Source organism: Pectinophora gossypiella, chromosome 5, assembly GCF_024362695.1.
Source record: "Pectinophora gossypiella chromosome 5, ilPecGoss1.1, whole genome shotgun sequence".
Taxonomy (NCBI): Eukaryota; Metazoa; Arthropoda; class Insecta; order Lepidoptera; family Gelechiidae; genus Pectinophora; species Pectinophora gossypiella.
Window position 1 is genome coordinate 5,128,548 of NC_065408.1, and position 15,754 is coordinate 5,144,301.

The 15,754-nt window shown below is 38.8% G+C and overlaps 1 protein-coding gene across 2 annotated transcripts in view; it reads right to left on the reverse strand.

The window, feature by feature from the left end:
* LOC126366575 (uncharacterized) overlaps window positions 1–14,716 on the reverse strand; it is a 30,473-nt gene extending 15,757 nt beyond the window's left edge. Inside the window, exons 1-2 of one of the 2 annotated variants that reach the window (XM_050009720.1) lie at window positions 11,291–14,716; window positions 8,582–8,656 (exon numbers count right to left, since the gene is read on the reverse strand). In XM_050009720.1, the coding sequence (XP_049865677.1) occupies window positions 8,582–8,656; window positions 11,291–14,675 (3,460 nt within the window). In that variant the 5' untranslated portion in view covers window positions 14,676–14,716. The remainder of the gene's footprint in view (window positions 1–8,581; window positions 8,657–11,290) is intronic. The other variant, XM_050009721.1, reaches the window with a different exon arrangement.
* Between the last annotated feature and the right edge of the window lie 1,038 nt (window positions 14,717–15,754).

The window sequence follows — 15,754 nt, forward strand, 5'->3', positions numbered from 1 at the left end:
AATTAAACTGTAGATTGGCATCGCTTACAGATGAATGCTTGTCTCAACGCTTCAGTTCTTTGAGTTGTGGTTTTCCTAGTCTATGAGCTTGTCCAATGCTTATAAGCTTCATATCTTGTTGTCTACCCACTCATCTGAATATCCATCAAAATAGTCTATTCACTAACTTAACTCTACATCTATGAATATTAAGAAAGCTATCGCAGTATACCTAGCGTTATCCCGTTTTTCACAGGGCCAGCTTACCCAACTTGAAGACTTGACAGGTCCCGTTTTTTACAGAAGCTACTGCCTGCGCCTGGCTGACCTTCCAACCCGCGAAGGGAAAACCAGCCCAAAACAGGTTAGGTCACAAACCTCCGAAAATGTATTTCTCGAGAATGTGGTTTTCCTCACGATGTTTTCCTTCACCACTGATCACGTGATAATCATCACAGTATACCTACTATGATTAATTAGTCAGATACTCCATCTTATTACGATAAACATGCTAATCATGAATCAATATTGAAGTAAATTTCTACGACTTTCCTGCGCCCGCGGCATGGCTCCAATGCCGCGCACGGTAGAAATAATATCGAGGCCTTCGACCAATAACCGTACGACGTGTTTCCACGTAAATAGGATTCGCTGCTCTATATTGGTCAAAGGCCTCGATATAATTCCCATGTCGCCCGTTGGAACGATAAATAGCTTCGTTTAAATCGTAAATTCCTTAATCAACCGCCGATCAAATCTTTTTGCATAATCCGCTATCAAACAAAGCCAGTGAAGTGCCCAGCTAAGAGTAAATGACTTCTTGGATTAAAAATAGTCACACTCAGGATGTTACGCAACAAAAATACTCTTTTCTTATCTACTTTCTGAGCTTTTCGATCCATTGGCGACTATCGTGTTGAACCAATGTACCAAAATACTAAATATTATAAAATTATTAAAAACTGATATATTTCCTCAGTCTACTATTAATAACGATGCGAAATAATCGCTTCGACCTTGATATTGCTCAGTTCAGCTAATATTTTTAGCGTGGTGTCGAGGTGAAAGAGAATTGATGTCGCATGCGTGCACGTTATGTCACGTCGTAGTAAACATGAACTTGATTTTTTTTTTTTTTGTTTTGGTTTTCCCCGAAGGGTAAGGCAAAGGGAACTATGCCCATACAGCCATGTCTGACGTATTTTTTTTCTTGATGATTAATGAAATGATGAAAGGTGATGATGATGAAACCTAAGCCCCCACCCTCGGAGTAGACTCCTACTCCGAACCCCAAACGAATTAACTCAAAAGTCCGCATAAACTTTTGAGTTATGAAGCGGCTTCCCGGCACGAAGCGAAAATAGGCAGATACACTTTGTTTATTGAATACTCCAATATAATAACACTCGCGAATGTCTTCCGACTAACTTAATGCGATCATTAACCACAAAACAGCACTTCGTATTAATTATTTAGATTACTCAATGAAGAAAGCAACTGTCCCGTTCCCGTTTCCCGCCGAAAAGCCACATGAACTTGAATTAACCAGACGACCCTGAGATCTCCAGTCTGGAATGGTTAATCGAACGGTACAGATGTTGTATGAAAGCAAAAAAATATACATGCAATAAAGGACTTTCCAGGCTACGTTCACCAAAAACAATATAGAAGGCGTTGTACAGCTTTAACGTGATAATTACCTATTTTCTCATTACACGGGTACACAATTATTCCAAAATGCAATGTAATGGCAGAAGCACATGACACACTATGTATAGAATTACGTTGCTACCTATATTGCTTCTCTTTATTTTGATCGGAATAATAATTGGTGGATGTTGCTTCTATGCTGTTCTGGGAGCAAATAAAAAACATAGAACACGTTCAGCTGCTTGTCTTTCCGGGCATGTCGTAAAAACCGACAGAGGGATTGTGTCCTCTAACATGATGGACTAATGTTATGGGCGATAGGCTGATCCCTTATCACCATAAGGTTCATCATATCCAGCTTAGGACTTCGTATCAACAGTGGCTGCAAGTTGTCTTTGATTACTTGTGGCTCTGCCCACCCCATTAGGGATTACGGGCGTGAGTTTATGTATGTATGTATGACGTAATTGTGTCTGGGTGTAATAAAAAAGGTCATTATTTAAACCCATAAAACAAATATATAAGATACATATGTCTGTTATCCAGAAAAATATGTACAGCGCCATCTATATTGTTATTGTGGAACGTAGCTTAGGAAGTCCCTCATTAGAAACGACTCATCATCATCATCATCATCATCAGCCGTACGACGCCCACTGCTGGGCATAGGCCTCCCCCAAGGATCTCCACGACGATCGGTCCTGCGCTGCCCGCATCCAGCGGCTTCCCGCGACCTTCACCAGATCGTCGCCGTCGGTCCACCTTGTAGCGGGCCTACCCACCGAGCGTCGTCCGACACGTGGTCGCCATTCCAGAACCCTTCCGCCCCAGCGGCCATCGGAAACGATTGTGAAAGGAATTTGTTTTGACTCTTTATCTGATAACTGCCCTAATACCAGATGATACCCAGTTTCCCGGATAATTATAGTAAACGGTATCCGATACAAATGTACAATGATACAATGCAATACAATGCAATGCGATACAATGTAATTATAGTAAACGGTATCCGATACAAATATAAATATAAACTTTATGCACTACCAGAGAAATCTACTTTTTCTGTTTTATAGTGTGCCCCAGGAGTACAGTCATGAGCAATATCATGTACCCACTTTGGAACCCTGTCGCACTATCATATTTACGGTTTAATTTGTCAAAAAAGTCGATGTGACACGGTTTCAAAGTGTATACATATTAGTACTCGTGACCGTACAACTTATGAGTACTTATATTTATAGTTTGTATATAAACTTATATATTTATCTCAACAAAAGCAGCCAATAAACCACGCCTGTTTACAACCTACATTCGTTCTCATAACAATAATTTACTCTGGCGTATTATAAAGCTGTTTCAGTTTTAATCAGCCACTAAATTATTTTATTTCGCATCGACGATCGCTTGTCTGAATAAATTATGGTTGCAATCAGTACGTTTGGCATGCATCGGCATGTAATATTGTGGGATGTAAAACAGAATCAAAGCACGTGACTATGTTTAATGACTTTGTAACTTCTACCTGCCTATCAAAGCACGCCCTGACTATATTTTGGTGAGTTTCCAACTAGTTAATCAGCTTATTTCAACCGAATATCGTGGCCTCCTTTTTTTCTCACGACATAGCTTTCCAAGGATGCATCAAACGTCTTAATTCGCGATTTTTGCAATGCTATTTGACACATCTAAGTAAGTATGAAATCGGCCTCCGCGGTCTAGCGTTTCAGCGCTCCAGTGGTTGAGCGGTAGGCTCACGACCCGGAGGTCCCAAGTTCGAATCCCGATGGGAACATTTCACAAAAATCACTTTCTGGGCCCTGGTTTGGCTTGGCTGCATGCAGGCCGAACACATCACAACATTGTTATTTAAATTATTTTACCACCTTTATTGTATCTATGTGTTCTCGCAAATAAATTGATTTGATTTGATTTGACATTGCAGGCAAATCACCCGTCTTTCCGAAAGTATGATGATCCGTGCTTCGGAAGGCACGATAACCTGGTTACTACTTACAGACATAAGTACGTAGTCGTTACATAAAGTCACATCAGGGGCCTTTAGCGGCTCAATAATAACCCTGACACCAGGGTTGACGAGGTTGGTAATCTACCTCATAGCCCACATGATAGAAGAAGTAAGTATAAAGTCAGATACTCGACTTTCGTAATAATAATTAACAACCCACGGCTATACCTTATAGATTGTTATTTCTTTTCAAAACCGATAATAGTATATTAGCTGTTAGGGTTATGCCTAGTGCATTTGCAGTCTGCTACAGTAAATATTTGTCGCATCCTTGTGTGTTACAGTAACTGACAGATATATCGACCATCATTAACGCCTACTATCTTCAATTCAAACAGATGATTTCTAGGCGCGATTAGCAAGGGAAGTTTGCGACTTCATAAGTTTAAATCATAAAAATTTAACTTCTGCTAAAACTTTCTTTAACTTCCGTAAGTTATATTTATCCTCTACAAAAATAGCTGAATTATTGAACCCAAACATTGAATTTGTTTGTTTAACATTTTATTGCCCTCTAACCGTTAACGCGCTTTTAACAAAGATTTATGGTGAGTGATTGGTGATTTAAGTGCCTAGTAAATAATTTTGAATTCCTTTCCACAAGATGGGGACAGGTAATAAACGGCGGGAAAGCTAGCACGTACCTACGTCACACCCCGGACACTACATACCATTACCATCACCAGCCCATTAACGTCCCCACGTGCTGGGGCACGGGCCTTCCTTATGGATGGATAGGGAGATCGGGCCTTAAACCACCACGCGGGCCCAGTGCGGATTGGTGGTTATTAACGATTGCTAATGCTGCCGGGACCAACGGCTTAACGTGCCTTCCGAAGCACGGAGGAGCTCAAGATGAAAACTTTTTTTTGTGGTCACCCATCCTATGACCGGCCTTTGAGAAAGTTGCTTAACTTCAACAATCGCAGACCGAGCGCGTTAAACGCTGCGCCACCGAGCTCCTCAAGTTTCCCTCTATCGGCGCTTATCGCTTTTGGGACGATAAATTCTTTCAAATATTTTTCGTCTCAGACGACACCCTGAGCCGAGGTTCGCGCCCAACTGGGCACCCTCAGGCCTGTTGTCTTAAACTTTGTACCGGGTGAGAGCCTTCAGCGCTCCTCATTTGTTCGGCCAAGTAGTTAATGCCATCTGCGGCTGAAACACTTCTCTTGCTTCCTCTACATTCATCAAATGTTTCATACACGCACGCCGGTTGGGAGTAGATCGTACTGAACCTTTTTTAAGGACATCTCCAATTTGGTCAATGTACATCCTTCTAGGTCATCATAGAGGATAATTTTATAAATTACAATATATACTTATATAACATCACAATGCCAATTATTTATTACAATTCTATAGATAAAAAAAATATAACTATAATTTTATAAAATTAACTCATCTAGTCGTCAAACAATCCCCGCGGTTGTTCCAGGCGCAATGGTGTATGGCGATGGACAACTTTTGCACCAAGAAAGAGCCTGCACGCCTATCGGTCACCCAGTCTCTTAAGGCTCCCTATTTTTTACATATTTTTTAAATATTTTTAGAAATACCTAATAACTCATTCTCCTACTAGTAAAAGAGTGTAGTCCGACAAAACAGAGAATCAATCACAAAGCTCCTGTCGCGAAAGTTGAGCTTGTATACTCATTGAATGTTCTCATTTATTTTCCTAAGCAGTAATTCAAACCCGTCAGAACTTCCGTACTATTTAGAAATCTAGAACAAACAAACAACACGTCCGCGAGTCAGTTGATCCTCACTTGCGTCAAACTGTACCGCAAGTGACTTTCTTCTATTAAGAAGAACAATAATTGGCAGAGTACACTCTCAATTCTCAGAAAGTTTCACGTCTGGCCTTTTCCCGCTTCGGTCAATGCTCGACTTACCCCATATTAAAAAAAAATTTGTTTATCTCTCTCGTAAATTAAAAGGATTACGAAGCTCTTTTTGACTTTGTATTTATTCTGTCGGCGCAAATCATATTAATTTTCTCGGAATTTTTCCATTGTTTTGTTATTAAGTAAGTATTTTATTTCTATCAAAACACGACACGACGTAATACGGAATGTTTTTTTCCCCCTGCATTTAATCCAGGGTTGTCAAAAATAGGTGTGCCAATGTCAAAACCAGTGCACTATGCACGGGAGTTCACTGTAAAGATAGGCTACATAAGCCATCTTCGGGCGCATCAGCGACGTGCCAATTAGGAGTCGAAGTGGTCGCCATGGCCGAAATCGGTCGGAGAGATCATCATCATCACACTAGGGAGGCATAGCATCCAAGAGGCTGCAACATGAGACAACAGCAGTCCCTCGTGATATTTTCTCCATGAAGAGACATTAAAGAAGAAAAATGGTGACAGGTAATGAGACTATCGTCCACACTAGCTGTCTAACAACGCGGAAAGGTCGTTAGCGGCCCCACGTCAGTTGAAAACAACGTGATACAACTTTATACAACGTGTCGCAATGATATCCGTGTCGTAAAACGTGGAGGGTGTCAAGTTAAACGTCGGTCTTTTCCATTCATTGAACAAAGTTGCCAATACTCCGTAATACGATTATTTGTTTAGAAGATGTATTTGTCCTTATGCCAGTGTTATTCTTTATTCTGTGCTTATGCGTCAAACTTTGTAAATAGGCGCCGTGTGACTCTTGTCTTCCCGTCAACCCGTCACTCAAGGGCATACTTGTATTCACGCTAATTGTTTGTTTGTCTGCACTTCTAAATTATGAAAAACAACGTTTTTGCGTTCTTAGACCTATTATTTTTATGTTATATCTATCAGCCCGTTATAGACGGCGATACGGCTCAGCACCTATTACATTGGTGTAACAGAAAGGTCGGTGAGGCGTGGGTAGGTGAGTTCGTCTTGTGATGGATGTTTTTCTGACTACCCTGGGAAGTATGGGGTTGGAGTCGCTCACATCCAACCTTGGTAGTGCTAATGATCATCATCATCTCCCTGGAGTTATCCCGTTTTCACGGGGCGGGGTTGTGCTAATCAAGCGACATATTTACCTCACTTACTGAGATTAATCGATAGTGATAAGCTTTGAATGAACTCATCACTTATGGGGTAAGTATTTATTTATAGAAGTATTTCATCTATTACTTTTAAAATCAACCATAACAGTCCGGAAAATCCTGACGATATTTTTAGTTAGTCAAACCAAAAGAGGATAAAATAACAAATTCTCTTCGGCTCATTAATCACTTTTCCAATGAGTGAACAAATCAGTAAATAAGTAGTCTTCTTGTAACACTATTACGAAAATTTTCAGAAATTCAGACGAACCGCGTCAGATAGTGTTTGCGAAGCAGAATGTGGAACGTCTAAATCTAACCGGTTACAAGACATCGTTATTATGTAATTTGTGAATTTGAAATATCACCCGGGTAGACCGGAGAATGCGGAATGGAGACTCGCGCGAAATAGGTTAAACACACTTGCTTGCGTATGCCTCAGCTGGGCACTTTACGAATAATACAGGGTGTTAGTGACATCGAACGGTGTCACCAACACCCATGATATCTATTTGTATGGCTACCGTATGTACTTGTACGGGGTGTAAGTAACATCGTAACGAATACTTTGGGGGTTATGATTCAGCTGATTATTCTGCGTTAATATCAAGTGGAATTGTCCACCGCAAAAGTATAGAATTGAAAATAATTCAAAAAACTAAAAAAGTCTCGAATTTTACGACGGAAAATTCCACTTGATACTAACTCAGAATCATGGTCTGAATCATCCCCCTCAATATTCGTTACGATGTCACTAACACTCTGTATATCAAATTGTTTATTATGTTATCATAACAACTGTGGAACTATCAGAGAGTTCATAGAACGCGAAATCCACATAATACGGCCGCGCTTCAGCGGCTTCAACCGCTCTTTCAGCATCCGTATTTATAGAAGCTTTTGAAACAATTTGAGTTTTGCCAATTGTGCCAGAACGTAAAAAATTATTAACAATACTGCATACCACCTAGTGTAAACTAGAAATGGATCAGAGTAGAGACTAGTCTGTTTATTTTGATATACTTAACTACAAAAATAGCTCACACCTTTTAAATATATGGACGTCTTTATATGCCATTCCCGAGAATGTTTCAAACAAAAACACATTAATAGTAAGGGCACTGGCTGCTTATTTTTTTCAAATTGTTCTTTCTTGTAATCTGATCTTATTTATCTGCCATATATGTTACTATTGCTATCTGCCTAAAGGCTAGGTAATAAAGCTCTTTTTACGAGTACATAATTTTTGCACCTTTTTAATGCGGGGAATGTGCCTAAAGTGTCAACATTTCCAGAAACGGCACATCACTGGACTTTATTGTAACGATTGTAACTGTTATAAAACGAAACATAACGATGTATCGTAAGTCAAAGCATGGAGGAAGCGTGAAGAAAAATCGTGTACTTAGATGAAATGAAAATTGTGTGTAGGTTAGTAGCGCAAACAAAGCACATTACATCGTTATGATGTGTAGAATAGAAAAAAACTACAACACAAATAGAACATGCTGGCAAATAATGGTCAACGGCGACCAAGAGCAGCGGTGAGATGAGCACTTTCTGATATCACTAAGGAAGTAACGTAATTGCTACACCTACCATCCTCATTAAGTACAATCTTCTCTCTCTACCAAATATTGGATTCCGACGCGTCGAGCCCGTGTGAACTGTTTGTTATTATTGAACAACATTGCACTCTAAAGGTCACTCTGGTACTTAAACTAAATTTTTCAGTGTTGCCAGAAAGTGCTCGATATTGCTCTTGGTTAGCGCCGATTCTAAAGAAACAGTTTAGAGACAGGATTGGAGATCTTGGTACAGAATATTAATCCTAGAAAGAAGGGTGTGCATTCCTGGAAGTATAGAAGGAGTGAAGGTGCGAGGTCTCACCAAGCTCTTGTTCTAGGACGTCGGTGGCGTCAGCCCGCGCCGGCGCAGTACCCGACGTACCGGCACTCTCTCCACCTGCATACATACTCTAAAGTAATCTGCTCATATTGCAACTTTATCTTTAGAGCCATTGTCAGTGCAAGAATTCAAACATCGAAATCCTTCCCGCCCCTAAGCCGAATACGTCTTTAGCTGCTTGAGAAGGAAATGGGAAGACACATAAGTACTTTTTTAATGTAAATAAATATCTGTAAATAATAATGATAGGTAAATCTTTCTACTGTTTCGATGTTATAAATAAGTACGTGCCTACGAGTAAGTAAGTATCTAATAACAAAAAAATAAAAGTCATACTCGTAATAAATCAATGTAAATGATCTTCCGTAGAATTTTAAAAGCAAGTTTGTGAGTCACCTTTGTAAAAGACAAAAAGTGAAATGTGTACGTTTTGTGAAAGAGAGTAGGCGGTTATTTATAATTAGACATGCCCCGTGACTTTGTTTAATAGAAATATTGTATCGACAACATAGCCAGCTGCCATAATTTGAAAATTATAGCTTAACCAAAGCTTAGTGATTCTATTACATAATAGGTACTAAAATATAACGCCGTTTATATATACGTATATTTCATTACAAAGGAAATATCTTTAATTACTTATGACATATTAAAGTTTAAAATAGCATGCCGCTAAAGGGTAGCAAAGTTTTTTTAACAATTTTGCAATTTCGTCGGTTTACTAAAGCTGTCTGTTGCATGTTTTTACATTGCGGAAAGTTTGGTTATTTTAACGAATTTAAAATTACGCAAGGCAGCCTGCAAGGTTGCAAAATCGGGAATTCATCACCGTGTTTTACAGTCGTCAAAATCCGCCGACAACGCAGTAAAATTTGCCAAAACTACTGTTATTGTACAAAACAGAAGAATCAATGCCAAAAATTCGAGGTGGGCTACCGGGTTGGGAATAAAAATACTGTGCATCGGCAATTGAAATACGGCCAACTAATCTACGATGTTATAGTACCATAGATTGAGTCACGAGCTGGCATCAATCACTGTCGATGATTGATCAATCGTAAATAAGAACGTGCAATGGGAAATCATGTGTCGCAGGTAGGTATGCACGTTTATCAGGTACGCCACTTCCGCAACAAACAATGAACGAACATTTGTGTTTTGGGGCCGGTTTCATAAAACTTACAATTGTAAATATAAATGTAGCTTTATATAATATAATAACAACGACAATTTGGTGTTTGTTGCGCAACTAATAACCTGTAAAATATTTCTAATCACACACTCCCCAATGTACATATTGCCTTGTCGTTGTAAATTACAGTTGTAAGTTTTATGAAGCCAAGCATTTATTTTGACATTGAATTCACTAAAAGAGTTTGGAATAAGGTCATCTTAAAGCTCTCCGTTCCATCACATGAGACATTCTGGCATGATAATAGATTTTTCTTTTACAACAAATTATTTTTCACCAGAAAATTAAAATAATAGGTGCTTTAAAACATTGATGTATAAATGTTACTATCCACCGTGCTTTAAAATAACATTTAAGTACAAAACTTTGCCGTCTTATGCAATCGTCGTATTTTCACGTACAAGAAAGAATTTCCTGTAAAAGCATTTATAAGCTTTAAACTTATCATATCCTGTATGTTACAAATATTTTTCATTAAGTACTTTTATTTTTACCTACTTCAAAGAAACAATAAAATACGAAACAGCGAACGGAATATGTCAAAACAAATCTTTAGTTACTACGTTACTACATCTCACCGAATTCATATCAAGAGGATCGTTGAACTTTTTATAAACCAATTTATTGCATTTGCACTCTCCCACATGTCAAATAGTTTCGTTATTCTTGTCCTGTGATGTCACAGATCGCTTTTATGTTACATTCAGCAGCAATTGATTCTATTAATTCAGTACAGGTGAGCAGCGACTGATTGGCCCCTGTCCAGGGTCCGCCCACGTCCGCGATGGACTCGTGAACATAAACAAATACGCACATTTTCTAATGCACTAATGTTCGCGCAATTTGTTATCCAAATAATAACATAGTAGGTACCTATCCAATTTTATTTTATCAACGTAAAAAAAATACTACGAATTCACAGGAATGGTTTTTGCAGCGGAGCCACATACGATATATTTACGAGTGCCAGACGTTGTCGGCGGATTTAAATTACCTTTTGATAATGTTTTCCACAAAAATAACCATGACGGGATACCTAGCCAATAGAACATTGCTTTATTTCGAGCGTATCTGACGTAGCGGTGACGTCCGCTTGATGTTCACATGATAACGCGCGTCTTCTGAAAGATATGATTGATCATTGAGGATTTTATTAGTAAGTACCTACCTCTTTTCGACGGCGTCCGAGTTGCTAAAGCTTCCACCAAGAGTCGCTGGTTCACTCCACAAAGGTTCGCCGTCAATTTTTCACACTTTCGATGGCAGTTTACATCGCAGTCTAAAACAAAGTAACGACATGTCGCGCGGCTACTATTTGCCTTCGGTAAAACGTGAAGTTACTCGTATCTAAATTAATCCGCAATAAGCCGTGCAAAAGCATTCGTGCAGTTGTGGGGAAATCTATACAAATTAATTATCTTGGGTAATGTTAGTAAGACTGTGTAGTGTCATGTGTTATCGTATCTTTCCTAAGTAATTGTGATTGATGATGTTGTTACCTTTTTTGACATGTACGAATCCAGCGGGAGACGTCGGAGCCGAAGAATCAAATCCTGAGTCATTGGATCCTGTAGAAGTTCTGCCATCTGGTTGGTTTTCACATTCGAAGAATTCATTTGAGCCGTCACTATTTTCAGACTCGTCCGCATCCTCGTCATCGTCAGAACTTTCTTCTGACGAAGATGTCTCTGAAGAACTCGATGAATGAATAACTTGAGGAGATTTCTTTTGAAGTGGGCGTGGTGTTGCGATAAGTGGCCTTAAAGCAGGTTCGTCTTTAACAGGCTTTTTAGACGAAACTGGCTTTACAAACTGCAATGGAGTCGCTGGACTTACTTCCAGTTTATCCACCTTGATTGGAAAATTTTCAGCCTTTATGTCCTCTCCTGTCTTTGTTTCTTGAAGTGGCTCAATGGCCTTAGTGTCTTTATCCGGAATGTTCTCTGATTCTATCACTATTGGTACTTCAATACTATTGGAAGTGTTTGCATCTTTATTAGTGTTTTCCGTTAGTTTTCCATCGTTAACCGTTTTTTCCTCTTTTATTACTGTCGTAATTTCTGTTGACGGAGATATAGATACAGTTTTAGAAGAATCATTACCAGAAACTATTGTCTCTTCTTTCTGTACCGGTTGCTCGTTAACTTCAGTTTTTGTTTCAACTTTAGGTAATGGACCTGAAGTTTTATTTACTTCTTTGTCAGACGTAGAAGTAGAAACTGTCACCTTGTTTTGGATTTCTTCATTACTTTTGCATGTTTTTTCTGATGAACTCTTTTCTATAACTTTGATATTCTTTGTAACTTGAGGAGGTTTCGATTCATTTACTTTTTTATTTGGTGTTTCTTCCTTTTTAGGAGACTGTTTATTCTCAATTTTTTTAACCTCGTTTATTTCACCCGTAACGGTCGGTGTTGGCAACTTATTTTCTTTGTCCGTATCTTGAGATTTTTTACCTTTAAAATTATCCTCCGTCTTAATCTTTGTGTTTTTGATATTTTTCTCTTTGTCTGGAATTTCATTGCTAACTTGAGGCGAAATCTTTTCTTTACTATTTTGTTTTTGTGGCTTAACTTCAGTTGCTTTTTTGTTAATTATGACATCCGTCGTCGTCGTGCCGTCAACTTTTACTTTATCACTATTTCTACTCAGTTGTTCTTTAAGTTCAGAATCAAGTTCGTTTTTATTGATTGCAGAATTTACAGTAATATTCTGTTTTTCTTTATGGTTTTCATTTTGTAAATCATTGATTTTTTCGTCCGCAATAACTTTACTTTTATCTTCTACAAGGGCGGTTTTGCACATTTTTTGTAGTTCAGTGGTAATTTTACTTTCATCTTTGATATTTTTATCATTATTTTTAGGTTCAGTTATATTTTTATTTGCTTTTAATGGCTCTTCACTTTCTTTCTTCAAAGAATTAGTTTTCTTTTCTTTTGATAAAGTTTTAACAACAGGAAAAGTTTCGGTAATAACATCGCATTTTTCAGATTCTTGAATTACATCATTTTTTAATAAAAACTGGTCGTTTGGATCTGTATCTTGTTTGGCGTTTACAATTTCATTTTGTGCAGATGTATCTGGAATTTCTTCATTACTTTCTAAACTGCAGGTATTAGAATTAAAATGATGTATCGTATTGTCAGTACCTGTCCTTTCGTTTCCTTCGGTTTCTTCTTCTTCTGGAAACCAGAATAGAGCTCGTCGATTTTTTTCTCTTACATCTTCTATGTATTGTTTTCTTCTTATCAAGTAAACAGTTTCTCTTTTTCCTATCTTATCCCAAAAATTTCCATCTTCAGGTTCAGGTGAAGGACCGTCAACATCGTCTGGTTCTGGAAGAAGAGCCCCTGTTTTAGTCTTTGTGTACTTTTTCGGCGTTTTAATTTCCATCTTCGGATTTTCAATTCCTGGAGCATCTTCTACTACTGAGCTGTATATAATTTCTTTTTTTGGAGATCGAGGTGTTTCTTCTACAGTTACATCAACCCTAAATTTTAAAGGGCTCTTTGGTGGAGTTGTAACTTCCACACTAGACGTAATTATCGGCTTTTTTAGTTTTGGTTTACTTCGTTTCACACTGTTTCTTTTCGTCGATACTATTTTGTTTTCTACAATGGGTGGCAACACTGGCAACTCCCCGAATGGCTCCTTTGGAAATTCCTTAATGGAATCTAAACGGCAAATGCTGCCACCAGACGATGATTTTCTTAAACTTCGTTTCTTTGAAAATCGTTTAGGATCTTTAAATGAATTTAAACTATCGTGTAACGAATAATCAGATTGAGTTGTCTGTAAAGGATTTTCTTGATCTTTAGATTTTCTCCTCTTTATTGATGTTTGTCTTTGATTTTTGTTTTCTTCTGGCTCTGCAATACCAACTTTACTTAAATCTAAAGCAGTTGTGCAAAGATTTTCGCCTCTTATAAGAGTATCTAATAAGTTAGCTTGTTCAGCTAACATTTCCACTGAGCAGCGTCTGTCTGGTGATCTACTGTATGCAGAGCTACTTGTAGGTATTGGAGTAGTAGGTAAGCTCTGAGAGACCTCTTGATTTCGTTTAGTCCGTTTAATAGAATCTTCTGAATCACTGTCTTTGTCTTTAACTATAAATTTCTCAACAAGTTTAGCTCCTAGAGTCTTCTTTTCTCTCTTGTCTTTGTACGTCAAATCTTCAGAAAGTTTCTCCCTCCACCGCACGGGCTCTTCTTGAGCTCCATCTTCCGCATTAGTGGATGTGATTCCGTCAACCGCGGAATCATCATCCTGCTGTTTATCAAGTTCAGACTGAGGTTTACGAGGAGAGTCTCTGTCTTTTCTCTTTACAGTGTGAAGTCTGACAACAGTTCGTCCTCGCCTAATCGTACTCCTCTGTGGTCCCGGTGAAGAATCAATGCCGGTTTCTGGTTTACCGTCAACTCGTGGCATGAATGGGCCATTTTCACCGTCTGCGATAGGTGGCGGCGGCGGCGGCGGGGTCGGTGTACTCTCAGGTTTATTACGATACCTGTCTCTAGACACATCAATATCCGCCGTGTTGATGTTGATAGGACGCGGAGTATAGGTCGGGGTTGCGTAATTTCTATTCGTATACGGAATTCTACGAGGACTGTTTAACCTTACTGGACTCGAGGACGATCTTTCAGAGATTGTGCTCAGCATGGGAGCATAATTCCTCCCGCTACTGGTCACCCATCTCGAGAGAGGGGGTGGGCGGGAATATCCACCGAGAGAGGAGTGGCTGCTGTAATTTCCACCGGAGTTGAGGTAGGAGGCACTATACGACGATCCGAGGGGCGACACTGAACTGTAACTGCTGTAGGGGGCACTGTGCGAGGATCCACTGTAATACATGTTCGAGATGTGCTCGGAGAAGAGCGGCATGGTGTCGCGACGCGTGCGCAGCGGCCGGTCGGGACGGCGCGGCGCGGACTGGCGCAGGCGGCGCGCGCACCGCCGTCTGCCCCGCCCGCCCGCGCCGCCGCCCGCGCAGGTGATTGATTGATGATAATTTCGTAGACACCGGACGATAATAGCCGCGACATTCTAATATTTTTCTAAGTTTTCGGAATTATAATTTCAAGTCACTCGTACATTCTGATTACTTGCTCGTCTCTACCTGACAGTAAATATATTATTTTTCTTTTTCTATTTTAATCTCATCAATAAATCGAAGTGCAAAACTAAATTTACTTAATTATGCACTTACGTCACCATCCACGTGATGAGCGGAACATGCTTAACTATTTCTATTTATAAATTCAAAAGCGACTTGATTATTATTAGAGGTACCGGAATAGCATAGAATTTTGCTATCCGCTAAGTACCACGTCCTTGTGCATGTATATATCGTAGTAAGTATATCAAACATGTTTATACACTTACAGTATTTAAATAAAAGAAAAATAAAATATAAAAACATACTTTGAACGTTCTCGGGCGGGGTTGGATAAAGCAAGAAATTATTTTTAAATTGATAAATCAACATTGTAACTACCAACGGTTAAACATTTATATAATTAAGTAAGTAACTAACTACTTTAATTTATTTTACTCAATCGCTCACTGATTTATATGCATATACTTAAATAAAATAATATTACGTTTAAATAAATATCGATATGATCCGATATCGGAATGACGTTGACATTTCTTTTTACAAATACTTAAATATTTGTGAATTTATACACGATATAATCCCTAATAGACAGGGATGTTCTTTTGTTGCAAAATCCTAAGATAAACGCTATGGTAGGTACTTTTTTGTGTTAATATTAGTCTTTGTATGAGTAACTTACAAGCTAGTGAATGATGTTATTTAAAACGCGATGTAAAAATTTCGTACTAAAGTCGAAGATGTAGGTATACGAATCGCTAGGTGGTGCCTTTAAGTGGAGATGGGCAGGACACTTGGTAAGACGGGAAGACAACAGATGGACTAAGGCTGTTACTGATTGGTGGCC